Source organism: Trichosurus vulpecula, chromosome X (genome assembly GCF_011100635.1).
Source record: "Trichosurus vulpecula isolate mTriVul1 chromosome X, mTriVul1.pri, whole genome shotgun sequence".
NCBI classification, from domain to species: Eukaryota; Metazoa; Chordata; class Mammalia; order Diprotodontia; family Phalangeridae; genus Trichosurus; species Trichosurus vulpecula.
The window spans coordinates 3,007,242-3,033,840 of NC_050582.1; the positions used below are offsets into that span (position 1 = coordinate 3,007,242).

A 26,599-nucleotide genomic window follows, 5' to 3' on the forward strand; every position below is an offset into this window, starting at 1 on the left:
ATAAGCCAACTCAACTTGATTCAGTTGGACAAACATTTTGGAAGTGCTTACTACCAGGTGCCAGCAGGCCCTGTCCTAGGTGCTAAGGATACACAGAGAGAAAAGGGCCAAGCAGGTGACACAGCCTGTGCCTGAAACTGTCCTGGCACAGGGCGCTTCCTCAATGGCCCGTTTTTCTCTCTGGGAGAGTCCTTGTCAGTAGGCCCCATCCCAAGTCTGACTTTCCCTAACACTACCTGGAGCTGAGAAGCCCAAGTGTTCCCCATCTCCCACACAACAGCTCTTCTCTTGTGATTAGCCCATACCCCTCTCTCCTCCAAAACCCAAAACTTTCAGCCTGTCTCAAACCTGTCTCCCCTCGAACTTCACACTGCCTCTTCACGTACTCCCTATGTTCTAGCCAAACTATATGGACCACTGGCAATTCCCTGACTGGCATATAGTATGGTCTCCCACCTCCAGGCCTTTGCCCATGCTGCCCACTCCATGTGGATCAGCCCAATTCAGTCACACCTAGGTTTGAAAGCCCAGGTCCCATGCCCTCTGCTCTCTGAAGCCTTTTCAGACTTCACCACCAACATAGAACCAATCCTTCTGTGTGAATGCAGCTGTTTTTACAGGTTTGATAAGCCTCTCACATGATGCTAGATATTACCAGCAGGCCTGTGGGTACCATGGGACGATTATATCCCCCCTTGTTGCCCCCAAGGGCTCAAAGCCTACCTCCCTCCTCCATGTCCCACAGCAACAGCAGCCCAGAGGAAGTGGTCTTGATTCACGATGACTGCGTGGCCAAAGGGTGACAGTGTGGAAGCCTGGTGTTCTAGGGTGTATTGTAGAATACAAAGAGGGTTGGGGGTTGGGAGTCAGCAGGTTTATAGTCAAATCTTGTCTCCTCTTTTTGCCCCTTCTGACTTTAGGAAGAATACATACCTTCCACCTGGGACTCAGTTTCCCTCTCTGTAAAATGAAAGATTTGTACTTGAAGACCTCTGAGATCCCATTCTACTTTCAATCAGTGATCTCTAGAAAACTAGCGAGGAAGCATCTGGCCTATTGAAAAGATAATTCAATGTCTTATTAAGGAGAATAGACGTTTAAGTGGAAATGCTCTCTAAAGATGGTCTGCTCCCTGGGAGAGAGTGCTCTGAACAAAAAGGATGAGAGCCAGCCACTCAGTGTCCCAGCCTCGAGGGTCTAAAGCAGCAGCAGCTACTGTAGCCCAGTCAGTCCCAGGAGCAATGGTCCAGTTCACCTGAATTTCCCTTTCCATTATTCCAGAAAACTGGAAGGGCATTTGTCCCTGGATGCTCACCCTGCTCTCTGCTGAGAGCCTCAGGCCTCCCCTAGCCAATTTCTCCTCCCATCAAACACCCCCCCACCCACACCTGCCCTTTGCCAGCTGGGATCCCAGCTCCCAGGAAGGAAGATCTCCTGGGTGGACTGCCACATCCGAAGCAGGAGCTTCCTTCTCTTCCTTGGGCAGATATCTCCCATCCAGATGCTGACCTTTCCCTTCCTAGTCTTAGGAGTGACATGATAGGTGGGTGTTGCAGCCTGGCCTCCACACCTGGGCTCCTGGTCTTCTTGTAAATTCTTGGGTGCCTGTTTGGGGAACATGGCCAGGTTTTTGCCAACCTCGGCCTCAGTTGGCTCTGCTCAGAGAGACTCTAAAACAACATTTTGCCTTCCTTGTCCTGCCTGCTCCCCCCATGATATCCCATTGTGTGGCTCTGCTCCTCGCCTTCCTGGGCTAAGGCAGCCAGGAGAGCTCTTTCTGGGCCTGTTGTCCAGGGGACACAGAAGGGAGGAAGGTGCTGGACGGTGGTGGATTGAGTCCTGGAGAACTTGGTCCTGAACATCTCCTCCCTCCAGGGCAAAGTCGGTAGCTTTGGAGTTTCAAGAATCTCAACTAGACCCTCCCCAACACTGCAGGCTTGTCTCAGCCCATCTGGCCTAATCAAGGGCGCACTCTTCTACCTTCTTACTCCCGTGTTCTCTGTGCCAGAAATTCCCTCTGCGCACGTTGCAACCTCTTGAATTGAGCCGTGAACCTTTCCAGCCCACTTCTGATGCTGTGACTTCTGATCTCCTCATAATGGTTGCATCACTTACCTTCAATGTGGATATCCATATATGGTGCCTGGCACGCCTTCCTCCAAGCACTGCGTGTGGCAGCCATCATTATCTTCTTTATCTACCTTTCCTTCTAAGGTAAGGAAGGAAACAAGCATTGATTATATGACTACTGTATGCCATGCACCGTGATATGTGCTTTTTACCAATGCCTCATTTGATCTTCTCAACAACCCTGAGAGGTTACAGATGGGGAAACTGAGGCAGAGGTGAAGTGATTTGCCCAGGGTCACACAGCTAGCAAGTGTCTGAGGCCAGATTTGAACTCAGGTCTTCCTGACTCCAGGCCCAGGGCTCTATTCGCTGGGCCACCAGCTGCTTGTCTTACAGATTCCCATTCCCAGCTCTGCCAATCTTTACTTATGTGACTGTGCCTTATCACTTCATTTCACAGGGCCTCAGTTTCCTGATCTGCAAAGGGAGGGGCTTAGACTAGATGACAGGATGAATAAAGAAAAAGTATTTGTGAAGAGTTTGCTTATTATGTGCCAAGCACTGGGCCATGTCCTGGGGATCCAAGTAAAAGTCCGCCGCTCCCTGCTCTCCGGAAGAGCCCCCATTCTGATAGGTAGAGACAAGCCGTACAGGAGGTACCCCCTGGGGGCAGCTGCCAATCAGGTGGTGAAGCAGCTTCTTTTCCTGGCATCTCCAGTGATAAAATCATACCCTTCTGATGACAGGCCACTTTGGAGAGTAAGAGCTTTGTTAGGTCGTTAGTGGCTACTGACGTCAGGGCCTGGGGCACTGGACAGCTAAGACTCTAGGCAGGGATCAAGTCCTTCCTGATATAATGATGGGGCCAGGTATCTGGGAGGAGAGGGCCTCTGCTTTGGCCAGGCCCTCGTGATCAGGGTGACGCTCTCTTGCCTTTTAGCTCTGGGTTCCCATCATCCTCTGGAGTTTCCTAACAGTCAATTTAGCATGGATGTCAGGGGATAGAACCTAAGCAGAAATGGGACACCTCAATATGGTCATTTCACTTAATTTGGGATCCTAGAGAAGAGGTAAGAGATTCATAGCCAACTTCAGGATGATTAAAAGAAATAGTTCTTAGGGGTCCTTATCACTCAGAGAGTCTGTGACTGGATGACAGGCATGTGAGCCCAGGGCTGGAACAAACCAGGGACATGGCTGGCATTCTGCAGCCTGGCTGCCTCACTGCTTGGGGCAGCTGTCTGACTTGGGGCTTTGCTGGGGCCCTGGGTAGCCGTTCCAGACAAAACTGCACATTCGGAATGTTTGGTTAGGAGTTCAGAAACATATCTGTGGAATTCAGTACCTGCTGATGCTGGTCCCCCAGTCAGAGGGGGCTCACAGGCCCAGGGATCAGCTACCGGGCAGGAGGCAAATGGGCGTTGGGGAGTAGGCCATAGTGAGCACACAAAGGCAGCGAGGTCGGCTAGCCCTGGGCAGATTAAATTATGTTAATTCCTCTAGCCAGTTACCCACAGTCATAGATCAGCTAATAGAAGGATAGAATCCAGGGGGAAGGGGTCTCCTGATCCCAGCTGATACATCAAGGATCCTTCTGCTCCAACCCAGACTGTTCAGTTCAACAAGCATTTCCAAAGCACCAGGCTGGAGCAGGCCCTGTCCCAAGTGCTGGGGATACACAGAGACAAAACCCAAATAGCTGGACTTTGCTATGCTTGAAATCTTGTGAGGCAAAAGCAGCCATCCACACACAGCATTTGTTGGGGCCCTGCCCCAATGTGGCACCCTCAAATGCCCAATTATAATGGGCCCCAGAGGCCACAATCCATGTTCCCCCCTGCCCCTAGATACAGTCTATGCTCTAAGCAGCCTAGACTTTTGACCATGTCCTAACTATACAACATGACGTCTTACCTCTGGGCCTTTTCCCCGGCTGCCCACTCTATCTAGAGTGCCCTTCACCTCCAGTCAGCCTAATTAAGTCCTCATTTTTCAAGGCCACAGCCACATGCCATCCATCTTTTCTATGAAGCCTTTCCATCCTCTGTACTAATGCAGCCATCTTCGCAATGGTCCCAGGGCTGTCCTACTATTCTCAATAGTACCAACTTGTCTGTATTATCATTATGTGCCTCACCCCAATATCCAAGGGCTGGAAACCTCCCTCCTCCTCCTCTCTCATTGCCCTCTGCAGCAGCAGCCCCAACGTGGTGCTCCAGAATCTTTGAAGAACTGGCTGCCCAGAGGGTGACAGTTGGTGGCCTGGAAGCCTGGCCTTTTGGGTATTGGGGTCTGCTTACAGATGGGAGTCAGAGGATAGCCATTCAAATCCTGCCTCCCCTTTTTAGAACCCTTGTGAATTTGGAAAGGCATAGACCTCCACCTGGGCCTCAGTTTTCCCCTCTGTAAAATGCAAGGTTTGTTACCTTTGAGGTCTATCTGTGCTCTAAGAAAGGCAGGTTAGAAGTATCTGGCCTGTTGACAAGGGAATCCAACGGGTCTCCTTTGCAAGAAGAGCCACTGAATTGGAAAGGTTCTCCAAAGCAGGTTCAGTCCCTGGGCTTTGAACACAAAGGATAGGAGACAGCCACTGAGCGGCCCAGCCCAGAGGGCACTGCCTTAACCCTTTGGGGATCGGAAAACACCAACTTGCAGCCCAGTCACAGGAGAAATGGCTCCACGCCCTTGGATTTCCCTCCCTGTCCTTTCAGCTGCCTGGGCCTTTGGCCCATTGTGCTGAGCCCTGGGGTTAGCCTAACTTCTGTCCTGCTGAGATCCTCAGGCTGAGGCCTCTCCAAGGCAGTCCAGCTGTTCCCCACACCCCACCCTCTACCCCTTCAGAGCCTGATTCCCAGGAATGAGGAGCCCCTGGGTAAATTAGCACATCTGAAGCAGGGCTGGCCCTCTCTTCTTTGGGGATCTTCCATCCAGGTGCCAAGCTGCATTTCTGTCCCTAGTCTCCAGAATTTCCAGCCAGGGGAGCCAGGGTAACTGTCTTGACAGGTGTCTGACCACGGCCTATTCTCCTGCCTTGTTAGTCTTCTTAAGAACTTTGGGAAACACGGTCCAGTCTTTTCTAAGCCTTAAATAGAGACACCAAAACAACATCTCTCCTTCCTTGGCATGTTGATTCCCAGGCCTGCGAAACACAGTGCTGACATACTGCGTGTCTGTGCTCATTACCCTCTAGGACTGAGGCCATGAGGAGGCCCACTCCTAGCTTGCTTCCAAGTGAGCCCAGAGAGAAAGAAGGTACCAGACAAGGGAGGGCTCAATCCTGGGAAAGTTGGCCCCGAACCTCTCTTTCCTCCAGCTCAAGGTCAGTGGCTTTTTAGTTTTTCAAGCACTTTAGCTGGACCCACCACAAAGTGCCATCACCCTTGGCATCATCCCAAAGATATCCCACACCATTTCCTCCACATTTGGCCAGGACTACCTTTCCCACCTCTACACCTTTGCTTGGTCTCTTCTATATGCCTAGAAGAGCCTTCACCTGCCTTGCCAATTACTGAGTTATCTATGATCCTTTAAGGACCACCTCAGATGCCATGACTGCTGGCATAATGCCCATCAGGAAGATCCCTTCCCTCTCATCCTTCCCTTACAGAGTCTAAGATTCTCCATCTATAAAAATGTCCTAATAATGGTTTTAGCACCTACTCACAGGATTGTTGGGAGACTCAAAAGAGGCGACACATACGCACGTGCACAGGCACGTGTACACATTTGTAATGCCGTTGTTATTAGGACTCTCTCTTTGCATAAGAAGACTAGTGACTTTGGAATCACACGACCTGGATTCCCATTCCTAGCTATGCCAAGGTGACTCTGCCTTGTCACTTCATTTCATGGGGCCTCAGTTTCCTGATCTAGATGAAGGGATGAATGGAGGGGAAAGCATTTTGAAAAGGCTTGCTGTGTGCCAAGCCCTGGGCTACAGCCTGGGGATCCAAGGAGCAAAGGCACACAGCCCTTGTCTTAGGGAACCCTCATTCTAATAGGGGAGACCACCCACAAATGAGGTAGATAGAAATGGGCAGGGTCCCTGGGGGCAGCTGCTAAACAGATGGTAAAGCATCTACTTTCCCGGCATCTCCAGTGATAAAATCATACCTCTTTCTGATGTCTTGATACCTGAGAGAATTCAGGGCTTTCACGTTGAAATCTTTCTTTGGTGGCTTTTGAATGTCTGCGGGATAGTTAGGGCCTGCCGTAGGCTCCAGCATACCTGTCAGCAGGTCAGCCCTCCTCAGGGTGGCATTGGGGGCCAGGTTGGGAGCAGGGCCAGTAGTGGGGCGGGGCTAACAGAGACTGTGCTGTTCCCAGTGCCAAGGGTTCCTGGCACCAGACTGCACCAGGGGTCTTGGCCTGGAACAGCCTCTCTTTCTCATTCTCCGGAACCTTCGTTACTTGAGTTGGCTGTGTTGGCTGCCAAGAGGGCAGCAGTTAGTGGGCAGTTAGGGTCGGTGGTGACAGGGATGCCAGGCCCCTTCTTCACAAGAGTTACTCTGCTCTAAGACAGCTAGAAGGGGGTCAGTGGTCGAGTAGCAGATGCTGACATTCCCAGCGCTCTTGGGATCATGACAGTCAACACTAAACCTCCCTCGTCTCTTAATGGCACTCCCATCATTTTATGAAGTGGCCTAAGAGCAGATTTAGCCTGGATAGTAGAGGACAGGTCCTAACCAGAGCCCTCTGAAAGTGGAATGGGCCTTTAGCAAAGCCTAGATGATGACTTTGGGGTAGGGGGCATAAGGGGGTTCCTCACGTGGATCCAAGATTGACCAGAAGAGATGTCCCCTCGGGTCTCTTGCCATCCTGAGAATCAAAGATTCCGTGACAGGCGCATTAGGCCAGTTCAAAACCAAGCCTGGCTTCCAAGCTGCTCAAAACAACTGCCTGATCTGGGCCTTTGTGACAACAGTGGCTTCTTAAGAAGTATTTATTGACCAACCGACTGACTGTGTTCAGACCGTTTGGACAAGAGGACAGAAGCATATCTGTGGAGTGGCCACTAGTGCTGGCCCCAGTCACAGGCTCAAGGCTTCAGGCCCTGATTGTTCCCCTCCCTCTGCCCCCCAGTCACCGGGCAGGACCTGGCAGATGGTCACTAGGGAACAGTCCATTGTGAGCACACAAAGGCAGTGAGGTCAGGCAGCCCAGGCCAGAGAGCAGGAGCGTCCCCAAATGGGAAACACTGAATTCATTTTCATTTCCCCAGCCCCCATTTGCAATAGCCCCAGGTTGAATTGCTGTATTAGCTCAAAGGATAGCATCTTCCAGGGAAAGGGGCCAGGCCTTAATACTGGTTTCCCCCAGAGCTGCGGCCCTGATAATTCTGGTCATTTCGAGAAGCATTTGCTGAGTGCTTATCTGATGCCAGGCCTGGTCCTAGGCGGAAGGCATATAGTCAGACAAAATCCCAAATGGTTGGAGAGACCTGTGCTTAAAACCCTCCAGGGACAGGGGGCTTCCCAGAAGATTGTTCCTCCAGTCAGCCACTGTTTTTGGGACTCCCCTTGTCCTTAAAACCCAGCCCAGATGGGCCCTTCTTGAGGACCCTGGATCCCTGGGGCTAAGGTATTCTCCACCTGATAGCCCTTCCAGTGTGATAGTGCCTCACCCCTCTCATCCCAGTCCCAGAGCCTGCAGGCTGGTTCAAACCTGTGACCTCCTAATCTCACACTGTCCTAGCCAGCCCTGGCTACAGCATATGGTTTCCTGCCTCCAGACCTTTGCCCATGCTGCCCAATCCTTCTGGAATACACTTCATCACCCAGTCATACAAATTCAGTCCTGCCCATGTTTAAAGGGCCACAGTTACATGCCATCTCCTCTGTGAAGCCTTTCTGAATCTTTTCCCTCCTCTATATTAAAGCAGCTCTTCTCACATGCTTTCTAGAACTGTCACATGATGCCTGTGTGTATAGAACCAGTCTGTCCCTCACCCCACCCGCAAGGGTTGATACCCTGCCTCTGCATCTCTCTCATTCCCCCCTGCTGCAGCAGCAGCGCCAAGGAAGGGGAATGCTTGGCTGCCCAGAGGGTGACAGTGAGTGACCCTGGAGGAAGCCTGGCTTTCTAGGGTATTGGGGTTCTGGTACAGTGGAAGGAGGGTTGGATGTTAGGAGTTAGAGCATATATATTCAAATCCTGTCTCCTTTTTAACGACACTTGTCATTTTTGGAAAAGGCTCAGAACTATCTCTGGGCCTCAGTTTCCCTCCTCGTGAAATGAAAAGTGCTTACACTAGAAGACCTCTGAGTTTCATTTTTGCTCTAAATCCCCGATTCTAGAAAGCGGATTGTAAGTGTCTGGTTGTTGAAAAGGGAATTAAATGTGTTGTCAGGAAGAACAGGAAGTGAAATGAACATTTTGCAAAAGATGGCTTAGTCATAGAGAGAAGATTTTGATCCAAAAGGATGGGAGACAGCCACTGAGAATCCTTTATCTTCTGGGCCCTCAGAAACAGCCCACCTATGTAATGGCTCAGGTCGCTTGGGCTTGACTTTAGATGCTAAACTAGCTGGGCTTTTTTCCTAGCTGAGAACCGTCCCTGATCTGAGCACTGGTTTGACCCCTCCTCCTTGCTGAGAGCCTCAGGTCTCCCTTAGCCAACACCCAATCTCCATACCTCCTCCTTGGCCCCTTCAGATCCCAGGAGCCCCTGGGTAGATGACCACCTCTGAAGCACAGCTGGCCCTCTTTTCCATCCAGATGTTGGCTTCTTCTTCCTTTCCCTCCCAAGTCTCTAGAATGACAGGATTGGGGGCTGAGGTTCTGCAGCCTGGCTGCCTCACTGCTCAGGGCAGCTGCCTAACCCCCACTCGGGGGTCTCAGAGGTTCAAGAATCAGGCACCAGGCAGGAGGCAAATGGTTACTAGGGAGCAATGGTGAGCACACAAGGCAGTGTGAGGTTGGGCAGCCCTGGGCAAATCCCCAAATGGTATAAACATTGAATTTAATTTCTCTGGTCAAAATTAGCAGTGGGCTTTCATCTGTGACAGTTCCTCACCCCATTCAGCCCAAGCCAACAGTACACAATTTGACCCCAGGCCCTGTCTCCCTTCAGAATCACCCAGTATCACTTCATGCATTCCTCTGGGAGGGGGGAGGCGGGTGTCACCAGACCACACAATATGGCTTCCCACCTCCAGGCTTTTTTCCATGCTTCCCACCCCATCTGGAATTCCTAAACCTCCAGGCAGCCTAATTCAGTCCTAACCATGTTACAGTAGGTGCTCTAAAGTCTGTGAATTACTGGATGTCCAGTCAGAGGGTGACAGTTAGAGGCCCTGGAAGCCTGGCATTCCAGGGTGCTGGGCTCCTGGTAGAGAATAGAGAGGGCTAGGGGTTGGGAGTCAGAGGATGAACATTAAAATCATGCCTCCTTTTATCCAATTCTTGGGATTTAGGAAAAAGCATGGATCTTCTCCTGGGCCTCAGTTTCCTCCTTTGTGAAATGAAAGGTTTGTACTAGAAGACCTCTGAGGACAGGCTTGGTAGGCTCCAGACCTCACTCACTACAGGCCAGGACTATTGCAAAGCCTGCTGGTTGATCTCCCTGCCTCATGTCCCCCTGCTACACACACATACACACATACACACACACATACACACACACATACACACACACACACACACACACACACACACACACACACACGCGCGCGCACACCCCTCCAATCAGCAAACTCCAGTGAGTCCCGACTAGCTCCAGGATCAAAGAGAAAATCCCTAATTAAAGGTCCTCCTACCTTGGCCCCTTCCTGCCTCATGTCTCCTTCCACGTACTCTGCAATCTGGCAATACCAGTGTCCCTGTTTTTCCTCACCCAGGATCCTTGCTGCATCTCTCTGGCTGCCCTCCATGCCAGGACTTGGATCTCCCTCCTTATCTCAGTCTTCTGGCTTCATGGCCCCCTTTGTGACTCAACTAAAGTTCAACCTTCTGCAAGAGGCCTTTGGAGCTCCTTCTGAAACTTAGCACCTCCCCTTCACCTGTTTAACTTGGATAAATCTTTGCATGTTGTCTACCCCGCCCCCAAATGTTTAACACGATGCCTGGCACATAGTAAGAACTTAATAAAGCTTGTTGATTTGATGTGACTTGCATGCCCTGCTGGTCCTCCTGTGAACTCTGGGTGCTCTGGGGAATGTGGGCCAATGTTTTCCAGCCTATTTGGCTCCTTTTAGAATGGGAGACCCCAAAACAACATTTCTCCTTTCTTGACACATCAGCTCTCTGTGTTGACCTACTAGGTGTCTTTGTTCCTTGCTCTGTTCAGGTAGCCCCAAGACCTCCACGTGGACCTGCTTCCAGTAAACCCAGAAGGAAGGAAAAAAGGTGCCAGAGGAGGGAGGGCTCAGTCCTGGGAAACTCAGTCCCAAACATATCTCTTCTCTCAAGTGCAAGGTCATTGAATTTCTGCTGTTTGAAGGAGTTTAACTAGACCCACAAGCTTTTATCAAACACCTCCTCTGTGCCAGGCACTGTGCTAAGGGCTGGGGGTGCAAAGAAAGGCAAAGTACAGTCCACACCCCCCCAAGGACCTCCCAGTCTAATGGAGGACACAATATGAACACAACTCTGAACCAACAAGATAGCCCCAGGAGAAATCAGGGACAGTCTCAGAAGGAAGACGTTAGCATAAAGGGATCAGGAAAGGCTTCTCGGAGAAGGTGGATTTTTAGCTAGAACTTGAAGGAAGCCAGAAAACCAGGAGGCTGAGATGAGGAAGGAGAGAATGTCAGGCATGGGGGACAGCCAGAGAAAATGCCCGGGGTCAGGAGATGGAGGGCCTTGTTTGTGGGACAGCCAGGAGGCCGTTGTCATTGGATCAAAGATTACATGGGGGTGTAGATAGTGTAAGAAGTCTGGGAAGATAGGGAGGAGCCAGTTTATGATGGGTTTTAAAAGGGCTTTGAATGTCAGAGGATTTTGTATTTGACCCTGCAGGTGATAGGAAACCCCTGGAGTACAGGGGAGTGACACAGCCAGGTCAGGAAGATTCATTTGGCAATGGAGTGGAGGCTGGACCTCAGCAATGACGCCAAGCCTGGGCATCATTCCAGGCTTGTTTCCCAGCATTCCCCTCAGCATATGGTGAACACTTAGAGTCAGTGAGGTTGGACATCCGAGGGCAGAGAGCACCAGCCATCTCCAGCCCTAACAATTCATGTCACTTCACTTCAATTTAGTAAGCATTTATTAAGTATGAAGCTGGTTCAGTTGGAGCAGCCTGGGCTTGAAACTGGCTTGGGACAGGCTAAGGTACTTCCCTTGCCACAGACTGCCTTTTCACACTGCCCTTGGCCTTTCAGCCTTGCCTCAGCCCAAATGGGCCCCTCTCTATCACCCTGATCCCTGGAGCCAAGGAGACCAAGTGGCCACCTTCCACCAGACAGCCCTTCCGATACGATAGCATCTCAGTCCTCTCATTGTAAGCCCAGAGCCTGCACTCTGGCTCCAAGTCCTTTGTCCCCTCCCTTCTAACCTTATACTATCTATACCCCTTCATGTTCTCATGTTCCTTATGTTCCAGCCAGACTGGACTACTGACAGTTTCCTATGTACACAATATGGTTTCCCACCTCTGGGCCTTTGTCCATGCTTCCCCTCACCCCACCCCCAAGGGCTAAGATCCTGCCTCCTTCTCTTTCAACCCTCCCCCACCTCCCATAGCAGTAGCAGCATCCCCAAGGAAGTGTTCTAAAAGAGTGGAATGCCTGGCTGCCCAGACAGTGACAGTTACTAGCCTGGAAGTCTGACATTCTAGGGTGTTGGGGTCCTGGTAGAGTACAAAGTGGACTGGGGGTGTGGGAGTCAGAGGGTATAGTCAAATCCTGCCCCACTTTTACAACCCTTGTGGCTTTGGAAAGGCACAGAGCTACACTTGGGCCTCAGTTTCCTCATTTGTCAAATGCAAGGTTTGTTACTGCAAGACCTCTGAGGTCCCTCTCTGCTCAAAATTTGTAATCCTAGAAAAACAGGTTGGAAGTGTCTGGCCTGTTGAGAAGGGAATTAAATGGGTCTTCTTACCAAGAATAGGAAACTCAGGGAACATTTTCTTCAAAGATGGTCTGGTCCCTAGGAGAGAAAGGTTTGAACAAAAAGGATGGGAGGCAGCCAATTGGGTTGCCGCCAGGGGGCGCCAGCTTAGCCCTTTGGGGGCCACCAGAGCGCCAGCTGCCTGCCACCCATTCTTGTGAGCTGTAGCGCCCGTCACTCGGCTTTCCCTTTTTAAACTTTTGTCCCGTGACACAGAAGCCCTTCTCCTTGGGAAGAGCCTCAGGTCTTGTGTCCCCAAACCCACACACTACACGCATCCCTCCTTTTAGCAAGAAACCTTTCCCAGTCCTCCTTTGTCTCTGTGCCTTCTCTCTTACCCTCCCTGCGTTGGCCCCATCTACACCTTGTCTGGACAGTGTTGTTTGCATTTGTTTTCAGACAGTTTGGACAGAACAGAAACAGACACGTGGAATTCAGTGCCCACTTGTGCCGTTTCCCACTTGGAGTGGATTCCCACTTACAGGCTCAGGGATTCAGTCGCTGCTGGAGGCAGATGGTCACTAGGGAGCAGCCCATGGTGAGCTCACAAAGGCAGTGAGGCTGGGCAGCCCTGGCCAGAGAACAGGGGCTTCCCCAAATTGGAAACACTGAATTTACCTTAATTTTTCTAGTTTGTCTGTGTGGACTGTATTACCATTATGTTTGTCACCCCACTCCCAAGGGCTGAGATCCTGCCTCCTCATCTCTCTCATCATCCCCTGCAGCAGCAGCAGCCCCAAGAAGGTGGAATACTTGACTGCCCAGTTAGGAGCCTGGAAGCCTAGCATTCTAGGGTCCTGGTAGGGCAAAGTGGGCTGGGGTTTGGGGGTCAGGGTGCATTGTCAAATCCTGCCTCCCCTTTTTATGACCCTTGTGACTTTGGAAAAGGCACAGAACTCCACCTGGGCCTCAATTTCCCCATTTGTCAAAATGCAAGGTTTGTTACTAGAAGACCTTTGAGGTTCTTCTCTGCTCTAAATCTGTAATTCTGGAAAAGCAAGTTGAAAGTGTCTGGCCTGTTGAAAGGGAATTCATTGGGTCTTGTTACCAAGAATAGGAAACACAATGAACATTTTCCCCAAAGCAGGAGTGGTCCCTCGGCGAGAAGGTTCGCTCCTTTACAGCAGTGGTGTCAAACCCCAAGACGGACTAATTGGGCCCCACATGGACTTAGAACACCCCAAATTCCCCTTAGCTGGGTTGTACCATGTGTTTATTCACTTAAGCATTTCCCAATGACATTTTCATCTCGTCCAGGCCGTACTGGGGAGACCCATGGGTGGTGATTCTGAGCCCTCTGCTCTACGGCCCTTTTCAGATGCTCCAAGTTCTGGTGGAATGCCCTTCCCCTTCCCCTTTCACTACCCAGCCTTAGTTTCTTCAGCTATAAAAATGGCAGAATGATGTCTGTAGCACCTACTCACAGGATTGGTTTGGAGGCTTAGCACACCTTCCATCAAGCACGGTGTATGGCAGCTTCTGTTATTGTAGTTCTTTTCTTCTGTGTGTCTGTGTCTGTGTGGCAAATGCCATCCCGAGCCCTGGAGACACAAAAGGAAGGCCACACAGCCCCTGTCCTCAGGGTGACCCATGCTAATAGAGATGGCTGACCCTGCTAGTATGCCTCAGCTGCAGGGCAGATAGGAAAGGACAGGGGTTCTGGAGGAGCATCTTCTTCCCGGGCATTCCCAGAGATCAAGCCTTAGCCCTTTCTGATGTTGAGCCACTTAAAGGAATCAAGGACTTTGGGGTGAACACTCTTTAGTGGCCCCTGAGGAGATTGGGGGGGCACCTCCAAGTTCCCTCCTCTATAAGCCATAAGCTGCTATTCCAAGGGATCTTGGAGCCTGAAATCTGTGTTTTCAGCTTCTTGCAAAGCTGCCCGGGGCAGATTTCACCAGAATACCAGGGGACAGTTTCTAATCAGGAGCTGTGCCCAAAAAGGGGACAGTCTGCCTCAGGTGGTAGAGAGCTCCCCCAGATTTGAGGCCTTTGAGCAGAGGCATATGACCACATATAGGGAAGGTATAGAGGAGATTCTCAAGCAGGTCCAGGGCAGACTAACAGAGATATCCCCTAGGGTCCCTTGTCATGCAGAGGATGTGATCCTGCGACAGACACATGAGTCCAGTCCTGGAACAAGTGAGGGACATGGCTGGCATTCTGCAGCCTGGCTGCCTAGCTAGCTGCTCAGGGCAGCTGTCTAACTTGGGGCTTGGCTGGGGCTCTGGGCAGCTGGTCTGTGGGACCCTCTGTTTTCAGAAGTTTGGACAGAGGGGCAGAAATAGACCCGTGGAATTCAGTGCCCATCAGTGTTGGCCCCCAATCAGAGGGAGCCCACAGGCTTAGGGATTAAGTCCCTGCTGGAGGCCAAACTGAACACTGGGGTGCAGCTCTGGCCAGAGAGCAGGGGCTTCCCCAAATGGGAAACACTGAATTCACCTTAATTTCTCTAGTCAAAGTAACCAGTAGCCACAGACTGAGTGGACCTGTGAGCTTATAGAAGGATAGAATCTTCCAGAGGAAGGGACCAAGTGCCTCTGAGGTCCCCTAACCCCAGTTTCCCCTGCCATGTTAGTTCATCTGCTATAGTCCGGACAGTTCAAATCACCAAGCATTTTGAAGTGCCAGGCTAGTGCCAGGCCCTGTTTTAGGCACATAAAGCACTGAGACAAAAAGCAAAAGAGTAGGAACGGCCTCTGCTTGAAAGCCTCCAGGGCCTGGGGGCTTCCTAGAAGCTTCCTTGGGGCTGCCTTTCTTGTTAGGACCATCACAAAGGTGTCTGTTTCCAATACCTTGACTCCCTGGAGCTAAGGGGACTAAGTGTCCTCCCTCTTCCAAGTGACAGCCCTACATAACATGCAGGCAGTCCCTCCTGTCACCTCATGCTAGTCTTCACATAACCTAGATTTTAGCCGACCTGGACTTCGGACAGTTTCCAACCCTAGGGTCTGCTCATGTTGCCCAATCCAGCTGAAATAGCCTCACCTCTTGTCAGCCTAACTAAACCCTCCTTATGCTTAAAGGCCCAGGTCACACGTCATCTCTCCTACGATGTCTTTCTTGATTTCATTAACTAGAACTTTTCCACCCTTTGTACTATATACATGCTGTAGGCTCTTCTGTCCATCATCCCACCATACAGAGGCTAAGCTCAGCGTCCTCCTGAACAGCAGTAGCCCAGAGGTGCTGTCTTTTGGAGGATGACAGCTAGTGGCCCTGGAAGCCCAGAATTCAAGGGTGCAGGGGCACGGCCCAGTATGAAGAGAGTCGGGGGCTGGGAATCAGAGTGGGTGGCACATTTAAATCCCCCTTTCTCTGTTTGGGTCTCAGTTTCTGCCTTTGTAAAAGGAAGCATTGGACTCTGTTGGGTTTCCATCTCTAAATCTATACTCTTAGGCAATCTTGCAAGTATGTGCCCTCTTATAAAGAGATTTTAACCATAACACTTAGGGAGAACATGAATACAATGGAAATAAAAACAGATGGGCTTTGAACCAGAAGGGTGAGAACTCAGCCAGCTGAGCAGCCAACCCCAGGGGGCACTACCTTTCCTTTGGGGCTCTTAAAAGCACCAGCAGCAGCCTGTCACAGGACAAATGGCTTGGTTCCCTTTCTGGATTTTCAGCTGGCTGGGCTTATCCCCAGCACTGAGGCCCCTGGGCTGAACCTAGATCTTAGCCCTTCCAGCCAGCTGACAGCCTCCTCCCCACTCTTGGCCCTTCTCCCCCCAAACCATGAGTCCAGGGAATAAGTTGCCTGTGGGTATACTCCCATTTTCCAAACAGGCTTCTCTGTTTCTGTTCTCCTTGGGCATCTCTTACCCAAATACTTGTCTAGTTTCCAGAAATGTCAGGGTTAGGGCCAGTGGAATGGGCTGGCAACCATTAGATGTCCTAACCCTTCTGGTTTATTAGGGAACTGACTTTGGGAAGTGGTTATCCCAGTCTGGGCCTCAGGGGTCTCCCTTTGACCTGGAAGCCCCCCCTTCATGGTGCTCTGAGCTCTCACACTGGGAATACAGAGCATGTGTATACTCCACACATCTGTTCCTTGCTGTATAGAATACATGCCCCTTGAGAGCAAGGCTTGTTTCCCCTTCGTCTGTGCTTCCCTGGCACCCAGTGGGGTGCCTGGCATGTTTAAGGCCCTTTGTAAAGGCACGTCTGGTGAGGGATTGATTCAGACCTGATCCTTTATCAGCCAGTGCCCCTGTGATGAGCGGAGAGCATGTTGGAGAGCAAGATCTACATCCTAATTTCTTAACTGGGGTCTGGGGCCTTGTTTTAATACGTGGATGGTAATGGTCTTTCAATGTAATTGGTCTCCTTTGTAATCCAAAGTACATCATTTGATATTATTCAAAAACACGATTCTGAGAAGGGGACCATAGGCTTCACCAACCTATTGCCCAGAACATGGAAAAGGTGTGAAAAGGCATTCTCCAGAGTAGAAATGTGGGCCAAGAACAGTGGCCTGTTTGGGGCAATGGCCCCAAACAAAGAGAAAACCAGATGTACAGGGGGAAGGGAGAAAATGGAGATAGGTGGGGGCCAGGAGGCACTTCGTACTCAAAATGAGGAAGTGTTTTTGGTTTGGGTTTTGAATGGTGGGAGTTCACTTGTTCTTGGCTTTGCTCTAGGGGCCATTGCCTTGGGAGCAGCAGAGCCATATGGGAAAGGACGAGAGACAGGCAAGAATAACCAATTTGGAAGGATTTCTCAAAATGGGAAGTGAAAATGGATATGTTTCAATGTGGGATGAGCATTGATTTAGAAATGGGCCTTAAGCAACTGTCCTACAGTGGCTAGAAGGAGATTTCACAGACTCCTTTGAATTTCTGCCAGGGCTAGCCTTCTGAACAGACTCAACCTTGCCATGATTTTTAATGATGATATTAATAATAAATAATAATAAATGCTTTCAGTCAAACTGCATCATGATTCATATCTTATCTATGTGTACTGGCTGAGCTCTATGACCTCATCAGGCCTCAATTTGAAAGCCAACCACTCAAGCAGCCAGAATATTGAGGCCAACTCCCCTGCTTTGTGGGGTCACTGATCACCGTGGAAACAGATGATGCCAGTCACTTAAATCCCAGCCCCGGCTGGCTACTGAGGCATCCGGGGAGTATGGAGAGCTAAAGAAGGAAGCAACATCTCCTCAGTCTGGCAAGGTCATCTCAGCGCCAAATCACCACTCACACCGAAAAGAAAACTTCTCCAGTCTGAAGCACTGTGCCACACTGCTACTGCAAAGGTAGAAAAAGCTCAGCTGAGCTGGCTTAGGGGATTTCTTCCCCTTACTTGTCAAGTTGCCCTCAGGGGCAGTTGAAAGAGAACTTTGGGTTATAATTTAATATCGCCATAGTCCCCCAATCTTCATCACCTCTTCAAAGGGCCATGAGGGGATTTCTCTCATTTCCACAGAAATTGGATCCAAGGTGCCTCACCATCCTACTTTGACTTGCTAGTTAGCCCAGGGAGGGAAAGGGAATTCGGATGTGGGAGGGGTTCTTTTTGGGGTCAGCCCAGGGAGGGAAAGGGAATTGAATGGGAAGGGGAGCCCTTTGGATATAGATTTTTGAACTCCTTGATGTTACTTTGTGTGTCTTTACCCCCCACCCCAAAACCCTTAGTCTTATAAATTTGGTAACTGTTGAGGTGGTATGGACCCAAATGATCTTGGTAGCTCAGAGGGAATCCCTTATACAAAAGTAACTCAAGTGGGGGAGATAGAGCTGCTGGTTTCTTAACCACCAAAGTTAATGGTGAAAAAGGCATCTCAGACTCTCTCTAGCTGGGGTAAATAGCCCAGCCCACAGCCCTGAAATTTGGTATAATCTACTCCCAAAAAACTGAGTGTTGGGAACTGGTGGGGGTTGATCTGACTTGACTACCCTTCGCACTCTGCCCTCACCAAAAGGGTGGCGGGGGGGAAGCTGAAAAGTAGAATGGGCAAGTAAGGGAAATATAAAAGAAAATTAGAGTTAATCAGAAAATTGGATCCAAAATTCCCTTGATTTGATTAAGAGGTATTTTAATATAAAAAATCAGCCCAAGACCTGTATGCTGGCCCCGCCCACTTTTGAGCTCAGCACAAGTCCATTGATGACAGAGGCTGATGACACTTCAGGGTGTCTGTGATGTAACAAAGGGTGATGACCAGCCCCCGGTAACAAGAGTGGTGAAGGGAGCCCCGGCTAGTCAGTTGCACTCAGACCGCCGGACGGGAGGGACATCCAGCTGTAAGGTGCCCAAGAACTCGGCACTGCCCACTACCATCTAAGGGGCCCAGCTTCCTTTCTGGGTTACCAAGCTTCAATATTGACTACTCTACCAAGGTAATAGAGTTTTCCTTTCTTTTCTTTTTTCTTTTTATATTATTCTTATTCTTATTGTCAATTTCTTCTCTTCTTTCCTTTTAGTCCTTTAGGTTTCTGGGAGCATTTCTAATGTAGTGAGGGAGTCTATATGACTCGACTCCTTTTTAATCTCAAGTGACTACGGATGAGAAAAGGAGGAATTTTTTCCCCTTTTTCTTCTGAAGTATAGTCAAATCTCTTGTGTCTGGAGGAGGGGTGGTGGTCTGTTTTTCCAACCTATCTTTCCGAGACAGACTATAGAGTCTGCTAGTAAGATCAAATTGGGGGAACAAGAACCAAAAATTGTCTTATATCAGAGGGTTCCCTTAAAATCCCCAAGTATTTGGGAATAGGGTTTAAATTAGATAATCCCCAAACTGGTATGAGGATTCTCCCTCGCTCTCCCCACCTGCTTCTTAAAAGTGAGGGGATGGGAAAAGAAGGGTTGAGGTTTTGCAAAAAAAGTTGTTTAACCTACTAATTCCAAGTTTCAGGTAATGGAAATCCCAGCTTCAATGTTTGTACTCCCCCCCCCAACAATTCCAAGAACATTTCCTGCCATACTTTTCTGTTTGTCCTTATTTCAGATGTCTGATGATATTGACTGGTTACATAGCCGAAGAGGGGTCTGCAAAGTTGATCTCTACAGCCCAACAGGACAACAAGATCAGGATCGAAAAGTGGTAAGGGGGAAGCTCTAAGCACCCCAAATTGGGGGGGGCACACACAATTCCAGGGTGCTCAGTTCCCAAACCCTCTGGCCTCATTCTGGCAAATCATCCAAAAAACAACCACTCCCCAAGCAGGGAACTTTATTTAGACTTGTCATGTGTAACATGGAGAGAAAAAGAAAGGTGGTTAGAAGGGAAAGAAATTGGAGAAATCGTAGAGGAAAAGCTTTTTTAAATCAAGTACAATGCGGGGAGGGCAGGGCAAGGGAAACAGACTGGGGGTTGCCTGGCAACCAAGTTCCATGACTCACAGGCCATGATGTCATAATGCCCCCCTCACCCAGGCAACTGCCAGCTAGCTCAGTTCAGCTAACTCTCAACAAGCTGTGATGTCACAAAGGGAGCCATGGAGTTCAGAGAGTCCAGGGAGCTGGGTCTGTCTGAATCCCAGCCTGGGCCCTACCACTTGTAGAGCTTGTGGGGCCTTAGGCAAATATAGCAGCTTCTGTCTGCCCACTGAATTTGTCCTATAAAAGGATAACTTTACCAAAAGTTCTCCCTTTAAGGATTTCACACCCTAGCAATACAGATAACCCTATTCACTTCTACCTTGCCTTTCCAAAGTCAAGGGTTACATGCCACCCCCAACATCATCTGTCTCATTTGGTCAATAAATGGAGATAGTACCAAAATGAGAGAAGGCCTTCCCAAGTGAAAGCCAAGCTCCTATGATGGGCTTTTGTTTTGCAATAGGACATTCTGAGGAAGAAACCTTCTAGAATGTTAATAACTAGCTGCCATTTCTATGTAGTCCTAGTTTGTAACGGTCTCATCGTACACTGGCTGTCAAACGGTCCTTGAGAAAAGCTGTTGAGGAAGATTCAAAGGAAGACTAGATTAGATTGAGATTGAGGATGGAACACAATAAAGTTACACTTCTAATCTTCACCGAGTCTGTCCTAAAGATCATCCCCAAGTCCTGCCACTTTTGACCCTGGTCTTCTTGGCAAAGGTGATGGCAGGACAGAGGGAAGAAGAGACATCTTGACAAACATAGCTCTGTGAAGGACTTCACAAAGGTTCCCAGTACATAATGATGAACACAACCAAGGCAGTGACAAACACAGGGTGTCCCGATGGCTCCCCCCAGACTCCTAACTACGAGAAAAATCAGGAACATTCTTTCCTCCCCTCTCCCCAAATGGAAGATAAGAGCTTTCCAGTGGGGAAGGAAGGGATGAGGGATGAGAATGTGTGGCCATTTTCTCCTTGGGCTCTCTGAGACCCTTGACCTGACTGCCACCTCTCTGGCCAGATAGCTTTTCTAACCCTGTCCTCCCATTTCCTCCTGGATTAGATTTGCTTCGTCGATGTATCAACTCTCAATGTAGAAGACAAAGACAAGGTGAGTAGTGGCCTGATTTAGACAGACTTGACAAGTCACCAAGGGAGTCTAGTTATAATGTTAAGATACTCCCTGAGGAGGAGAAAGGAAGAGGCTCTAAAGATAGAATCCCTAAGCCATTTGTCTCTTTATTATATGGCTTTCTTTCCTTCTTCATCCTTCTCCAATTTGCACTTTTTAACACAGTCACCCTTCATAAAAAAAAAACAGGGAAAGGGGGAGAAAGCAACTCTGATGTCATTCTGTTCCCATCCGGTCACGTGGCTTTCTTATTCTGTGCCCCATGGATGGGGGTTGGAAGGAGACAGAAGGGACAATCCAGCCTGAAGGGGACTCATTCCGTGCCCCTTGTGTATGGCTAGTTTGTGGAACTCTAGGTTAAGAAAAATTTATTGGCTTTGTCAACAGCCAGCCCCCTGAAAAACCCCATCTCTTTATTATCCACAATAGGAAGGAGGACCTAGTTCAGAGGGGGAACTGGACCTGGAGAGTTTGGAAGAAAAGGAGATAATTGTCATCAAGGACACAGAGAAATTAGATCAGTCCAAGGTAAGTTGCCTAATCACTGAGCGGCACCGTTCTTCCACTCTTACCCCCTCCTCTGTTCCATCACACTCCCCTTTCCCACTGTTTGCTTGCCTATGATTGGCAACCAACCATATTCAAGGAAACTCACAGAATTTGCATAACTGTTACTCTAGAACTTTAAATATGCAAATTGGTTAGCAGTAACTTCTAAACAACTCTGCTGATGTCATAGTCGTAGTCACCACACAGTGGGGCCTCAGAATTCTTATGTTGGCCAGAGCCTGAGTTCTGAGTTTAAACAGACTGAGTTCACTGGCGGGGGGGCAGGGTAGGATCTCAAAAGTCTCACCTTAAGTATATGTTGTCCCTATCCAGGTTCTCCCCCTACATATTTAGGTTCCTTAGTCACCTATTTCTAACCGAAGCTGGCTATTGTAGTCATAAAGCTTGGCCTTTGAAGGACACACACATACACAAAGGACACGTCCTGAGAAAGCCACAGTCCACTGGCCTCCATTTGGCCTTGCTCTCACATATGCTGTACCCAGAACTCAATAGAAAACTTCCAGCTGTTCTGTATCCACTGTTTGGAAGGGCAGGAAGTAGCCTGTGGAGGAAGCAAACAAGATATTCTCAAACAAGACCAGAGAAGTTTCAATTTGAGTTGGGCTGTAGCAGGGGGAAGAGAGGCACACACATGTACACACACACTGTCTCTGTCTCTGTCTGTCTCTGTCTGTCTGTCCCTCTCTCTCTCTGTCTGTGTCTCTGTGTCTCTGTCTCTGTCTGTCTGTCCCTCTCTCTGTGTGTGTCTCTGTGTCTCTGTCTCTCTGTGTCGCTCTGTGTCTATCTCTGTCACTCTGTGTCTGTCTCTCTGTCTCTGTCTATCTGTATCTAGGTCTCTCTGTTGTCTGACTGTCTCTGTGTCTCTGACTCTCTCTGTGTGTCTGTTAGTATATCTGGTCTGTCTGGTCTGTCTGTCTGTCAGTCTCTCTCTGGTTAGAATGAAAATAGCACAGGTTTCCCTCCCATCAATACACATAGAGAATAGACTGGTTAACATGGACTCTTCCATCCAGTTGGATGTGCACGAGATAAAACTTTACACTCTCCATTTCCCTATTTACCAGGTTTACCAAAGTAGTTCTTTGTAAACTGTGTAAAAAGTTCTAGAAATATGGGGAATAGAAGAGCTATCATATTATTCTGACATGTGTACATGCATGTGCATGTGTAGATATGGCCTTAGCTTACGCACTCCCCACGCTGTCACACATATCTGACACACACCATGACACACACCCATATTAAACCATACGTAGTGTAGTGTAACGGACAAAGCATTATTGGAGTCAGGAAGTCTGGCTTCACATTCTCATACTCTGCTACTTTACAACATGTGGCCTTGGTCTCAGTCCTCTTCAAGCTCCAGATCTGATTTGGTATTCATATTCACATATATTCATGTCCTTTGGCTAACAAACCACACACACACACAATCAAACATACACACGTTGTCATACTTCAGCTCATCCCACACATTGTCACATATCATGCTGCGACAGCCTCAATGCACCTGCCTATTATCTTCATGCCTACATATAACATAGTCATGCCCTGCAGGCATGAAACTGAACCTTGGCCATGCCCATATCCCCATCACTCTCCATTACGTGGCAGCGTGTATCTGCAGCCAACCTCAACCCCAGCAGGGAGCTTTTACAGCCTCAGCTTCACAAAGGTATAGAAGCGTGCTACCCGACCCTGGCAGGCAAGAACAAAGAGAACAAGGAAGCAGCCCTCCCCCACTTTTGATTGACTGGGCGTGTCCTCCCCCTTCCTTCCTTAGACTGAAGGATCCGTGTGCCTTTTCAAACAAGCACCCTCGGACCCTATCAGCGTCCTTAATTGGCTCCTCAATGACCTTCAAAAATACGCTCTTGGCTTCCAGCACGCTCTGAGCCCCTCATCCTCTAGCTGTAAGCACAAAGTTGGGGATCTCGAAGGTGGGTACCGTAGTCACCCCAACAAGGACAACTGTTACAGCGTCTACGCTGATGAACTGAGCATGGACTACGTGGCAAACAACCCCCACAACCTGCGTTTGGAGATGGCCGCAGCCAAGAACACCAACAACAACCAGAGTCCTTCAAGTCCCCCAGCAAAGTCCCCCAGCACACAGAGATCAGTCATCTCTCCTGACGGGGAATGTTCCATGGATGATCTCTCCTTCTACGTCAACCGGCTGTCCTCCCTTGTGATCCAGATGGCTCGCAAAGAGATCAAGGAGAAGCTAGAAGGGGGAAGTAAATGCTTGCACCACTCCATCTATGCCTCCGCTGGGGACAAAGGCAAGAACAGCCCCCGAAGTGCAGTCAGCAAGATTGCCTCCGAGATGGCCCACGACGCAGTAGAGGTGACTTCAGCTGAAATGCGAGGCCCTGGAGATGACCACAAGGACCGGAAAACCTTCTTATACAGCGAATTATCCAACAAGTCCAAGGGAGGGGACAAACAGATGTGCCAGAGAGACAGTAAAGAGTTTGCTGACTCCATCAGCAAAGGCCTGATGGTCTATGCCAACCAGGTGGCCTCTGACATGATGGTATCTGTCATGAAGACCTTGAAAGTCCATAGTTCTGGTAAGCCCATCCCAGCCTGCGTTGTGTTGAAGAGAGTCCTGCTGAAGCACACCAAAGAGATCGTGTCGGACTTAATAGATTCTTGCATGAAGAACTTACATAACATCACTGGTGTCCTGATGACCGACTCTGACTTTGTCTCTGCTGTCAAGAGAAACCTGTTCAACCATGGCAAACAGAATGCCGCCGACATCATGGAGGCTATGCTGAAACGCCTAGTCAGTGCCCTGCTTGGGGAGAAAAAAGAAACAAAATCCCAGAGTCTGGCCTACGCCTCACTGAAAGCCGGATCCCACGACGCTAAGAACAAGAATCAGAGCCTTGAATTCTCTGCTATGAAAGCCGAGATGATGAAGGGGGGGAAAGACAAAGGAAAAATGAAGCCCGATCAGTGTAAGTCCCTGACCAGCGCCGAAAAGGTCAGCGAACACATCCTCAAAGAGAGCCTTACTATGTGGAACCAGAAACAAAGTGGTGGTGGTCAGACCAAGATGCATAGCAAAGTAGGCACCAGCCGGGAAGACAAGAGGGAGAAGATCAGCCCTTCCACTGATTCATTGGCCAAAGACCTGATCGTCTCAGCCCTGATGTTAATTCAGTACCATTTGACCCAGCAGGCCAAGGGCAAAGATGCCCTTGAAGAACCTGAACAACCTGGATCCACAATGGGCTACATGGCCCAGGGTGCCCATTATGAGAAATCTGGCAGTGGCCAAAGTGCGAAGGCGCTCTCAATGAAACATATGGAATCACGAAGTGGCCAACATGCTGGTCCATCCACTTCACCCAAAGAGCTGGACCCTCAAAAGCTGGACATGTCAAACATTGTTTTGATGCTTATCCAGAAGCTCCTGAGTGAGAGTCCATTCAGCTTGGATGACCAATGTGAAGGTGAGAGCAAACGGGCTGAGTCAAAATCCAAAATCTCCTCTTCTACGTCAAAACGGTCCGAGAGGGGTGAGGAGCACTTCCAAGACCATCAGGAATTCGATTTCATCAGTGGGATGAAGCAAGTAAACCGACAGTTCGTGGACCAGCTGGTGGAATCTGTGATGAAGCTGTGCCTCATTATGGCCAAATATAGCAACAACGGGGCAGGCCTTGCTGAGCTGGAAGAACAGCAAGGACTCAATCACTCGACTAGCTTCCGGGCCAGCAATTCCAGATGTGCTCAGGATGCCATGATGTCCCATTCATATCATGACAACCCCGGGCCCGAAGTCATTGTTAACAACCAATCTTCCACCAGCAACCTGCAGAAACAGCTCCAGGCTGTGCTCCAGTGGATTGCCGCTTCCCAATTCAATGTTCCCATGCTCTATTTTATGGGAGATGAGGATGGTCAGCTTGAGAAGGTGAGCACAAAAAATACCGAGCCCTGCGGGGGCGGGGGGGGCCCTCGGGAAGGGGAGGGGCCAAGAACCCCTCAAACCAAACACTCGCTGGAAAATAGCATGGGCACCCTGGGCTTGGGACTTCAGTGATTTTGATGGTCCTTTTCTAAATGAAGCCTGTTCTTTCTTTCTGGCAGCTTCCTGAAGTGTCAGCCAAGGCTGCTGAGAAAGGCTACAGCGTTGGAGATCTCCTCCAAGAGGTGATGAAGTTTGCCAAAGAAAGACAACTCGATGAAGCAGTCGGGAACATGGCTAGAAAGCAACTGCTGGACTGGCTGCTCGCTAACCTGTGAGCCCACTCCATCGAATCCTCTCCATTTTACTCCCTCCACCAGCGCGTTCTGTCCCAGCCGGAGTGCCACACTCCATCTACTATGGTAGTAAAACGAACGTTTCCGCGATGGTATTGAATGACACAACGAGTGACTGTACCACGAATGACATTGAATGTCCAACAAGCTGGGCACAAAACGAGTAAACATGCCTCCTCAGAAAAAAAACAAACAAACAAACTGTATTGTCCTTCTTTTTTAGCTTTGACCTTAACCAAGCCCCCAGAGGGGATCCTGGTGGGGGCAGGGAGGGAAGCCAGTGTGACAGATTGTTCTGAGAAGGATGGGCCTGTGATGAGGACATGTCTTGCCCCCCAGCCTTCCTGCCCCTGCCATCCACAGATACACAGCAAGGACTAGGGTTTGGGGGGCGGGGAGGTGAGGCACTTCTTTTACAAAGAGCTCTTTGCAGAGGACAAAGCTTTAGATCCAGTGTGGAATTGAAACAAAAATAAAAACATATGAAAAAGTGGAGCATTCTGCTAGCAGAGGAGGGGTGGTGGGGTGGTGGTTATATATCACATGATGAGACCTTCCTATAGGAAGAAGTGGGCGGCAGAGTTTTTACAGTCCTCATTCATATATAGCTTCAGAGCAATAGAGTTTAAGGTAAAGGAGACAGACACAAATCAGCCCCCTTCCCACTCCCAAGTGGCCAAGGAGATGAAGGGGCCATGAACATAGAAGACAGAAGTGACACTGTGAAGCCCAAAGTAGCTTTCTAGGGAAGGAGTTGCTAAGGGCAGCTGGGCATGGGGATTAGTGAGTTCTTTCTGTTGGCAGTGAGACTTGGAGACTGGTGGGAAGGAGAAAACCTCAGCAGAAGAGCCAGGCTAGGCTGGCTGCAGCCCTGGGAAACATCTACTTAATGGACAGTGGAAGTGGGGGAGTAGGGAAAGAGCAGAGTTGTAAGCCTGAGAACTAGTAGAACCCTAAGGGGAGAGAAAAGAGGAAGAGGAGGAACCAGGGAGGGAGACAGATAAACAGCATCTGGGGAAGTGGGAGAACAGGGAAGAGTGGGCCCTGTCTGGAGCCAAGGCAGAAAGGGCAACACTGAATGGTCCACAGTGTCTGTCATAGGCTTCAGGGAAGCCTAAGAGGCTTAGAACTCCAAGGTTCTAAGAAGTCCAAGCTGGATCT

At 49.5% G+C, this 26,599-nt stretch overlaps 1 protein-coding gene across 2 annotated transcripts in view; it reads left to right on the top strand.

Annotated features, from left to right (window-relative positions):
- Nucleotides 1-25,902, top strand: part of AKAP4 (A-kinase anchoring protein 4) — a 40,089-nt gene extending 14,187 nt beyond the window's left edge. For both annotated transcript variants that reach the window (XM_036739855.1, XM_036739854.1), the window contains 5 exons: nucleotides 19,075-19,170; nucleotides 20,516-20,563; nucleotides 21,014-21,112; nucleotides 22,941-25,088; nucleotides 25,265-25,902. In XM_036739855.1, the coding sequence (XP_036595750.1) occupies nucleotides 19,075-19,170; nucleotides 20,516-20,563; nucleotides 21,014-21,112; nucleotides 22,941-25,088; nucleotides 25,265-25,420 (2,547 nt within the window). In that variant the 3' untranslated portion in view covers nucleotides 25,421-25,902. The remainder of the gene's footprint in view (nucleotides 1-19,074; nucleotides 19,171-20,515; nucleotides 20,564-21,013; nucleotides 21,113-22,940; nucleotides 25,089-25,264) is intronic.
- Nucleotides 25,903-26,599: the final 697 nt, after the last annotated feature.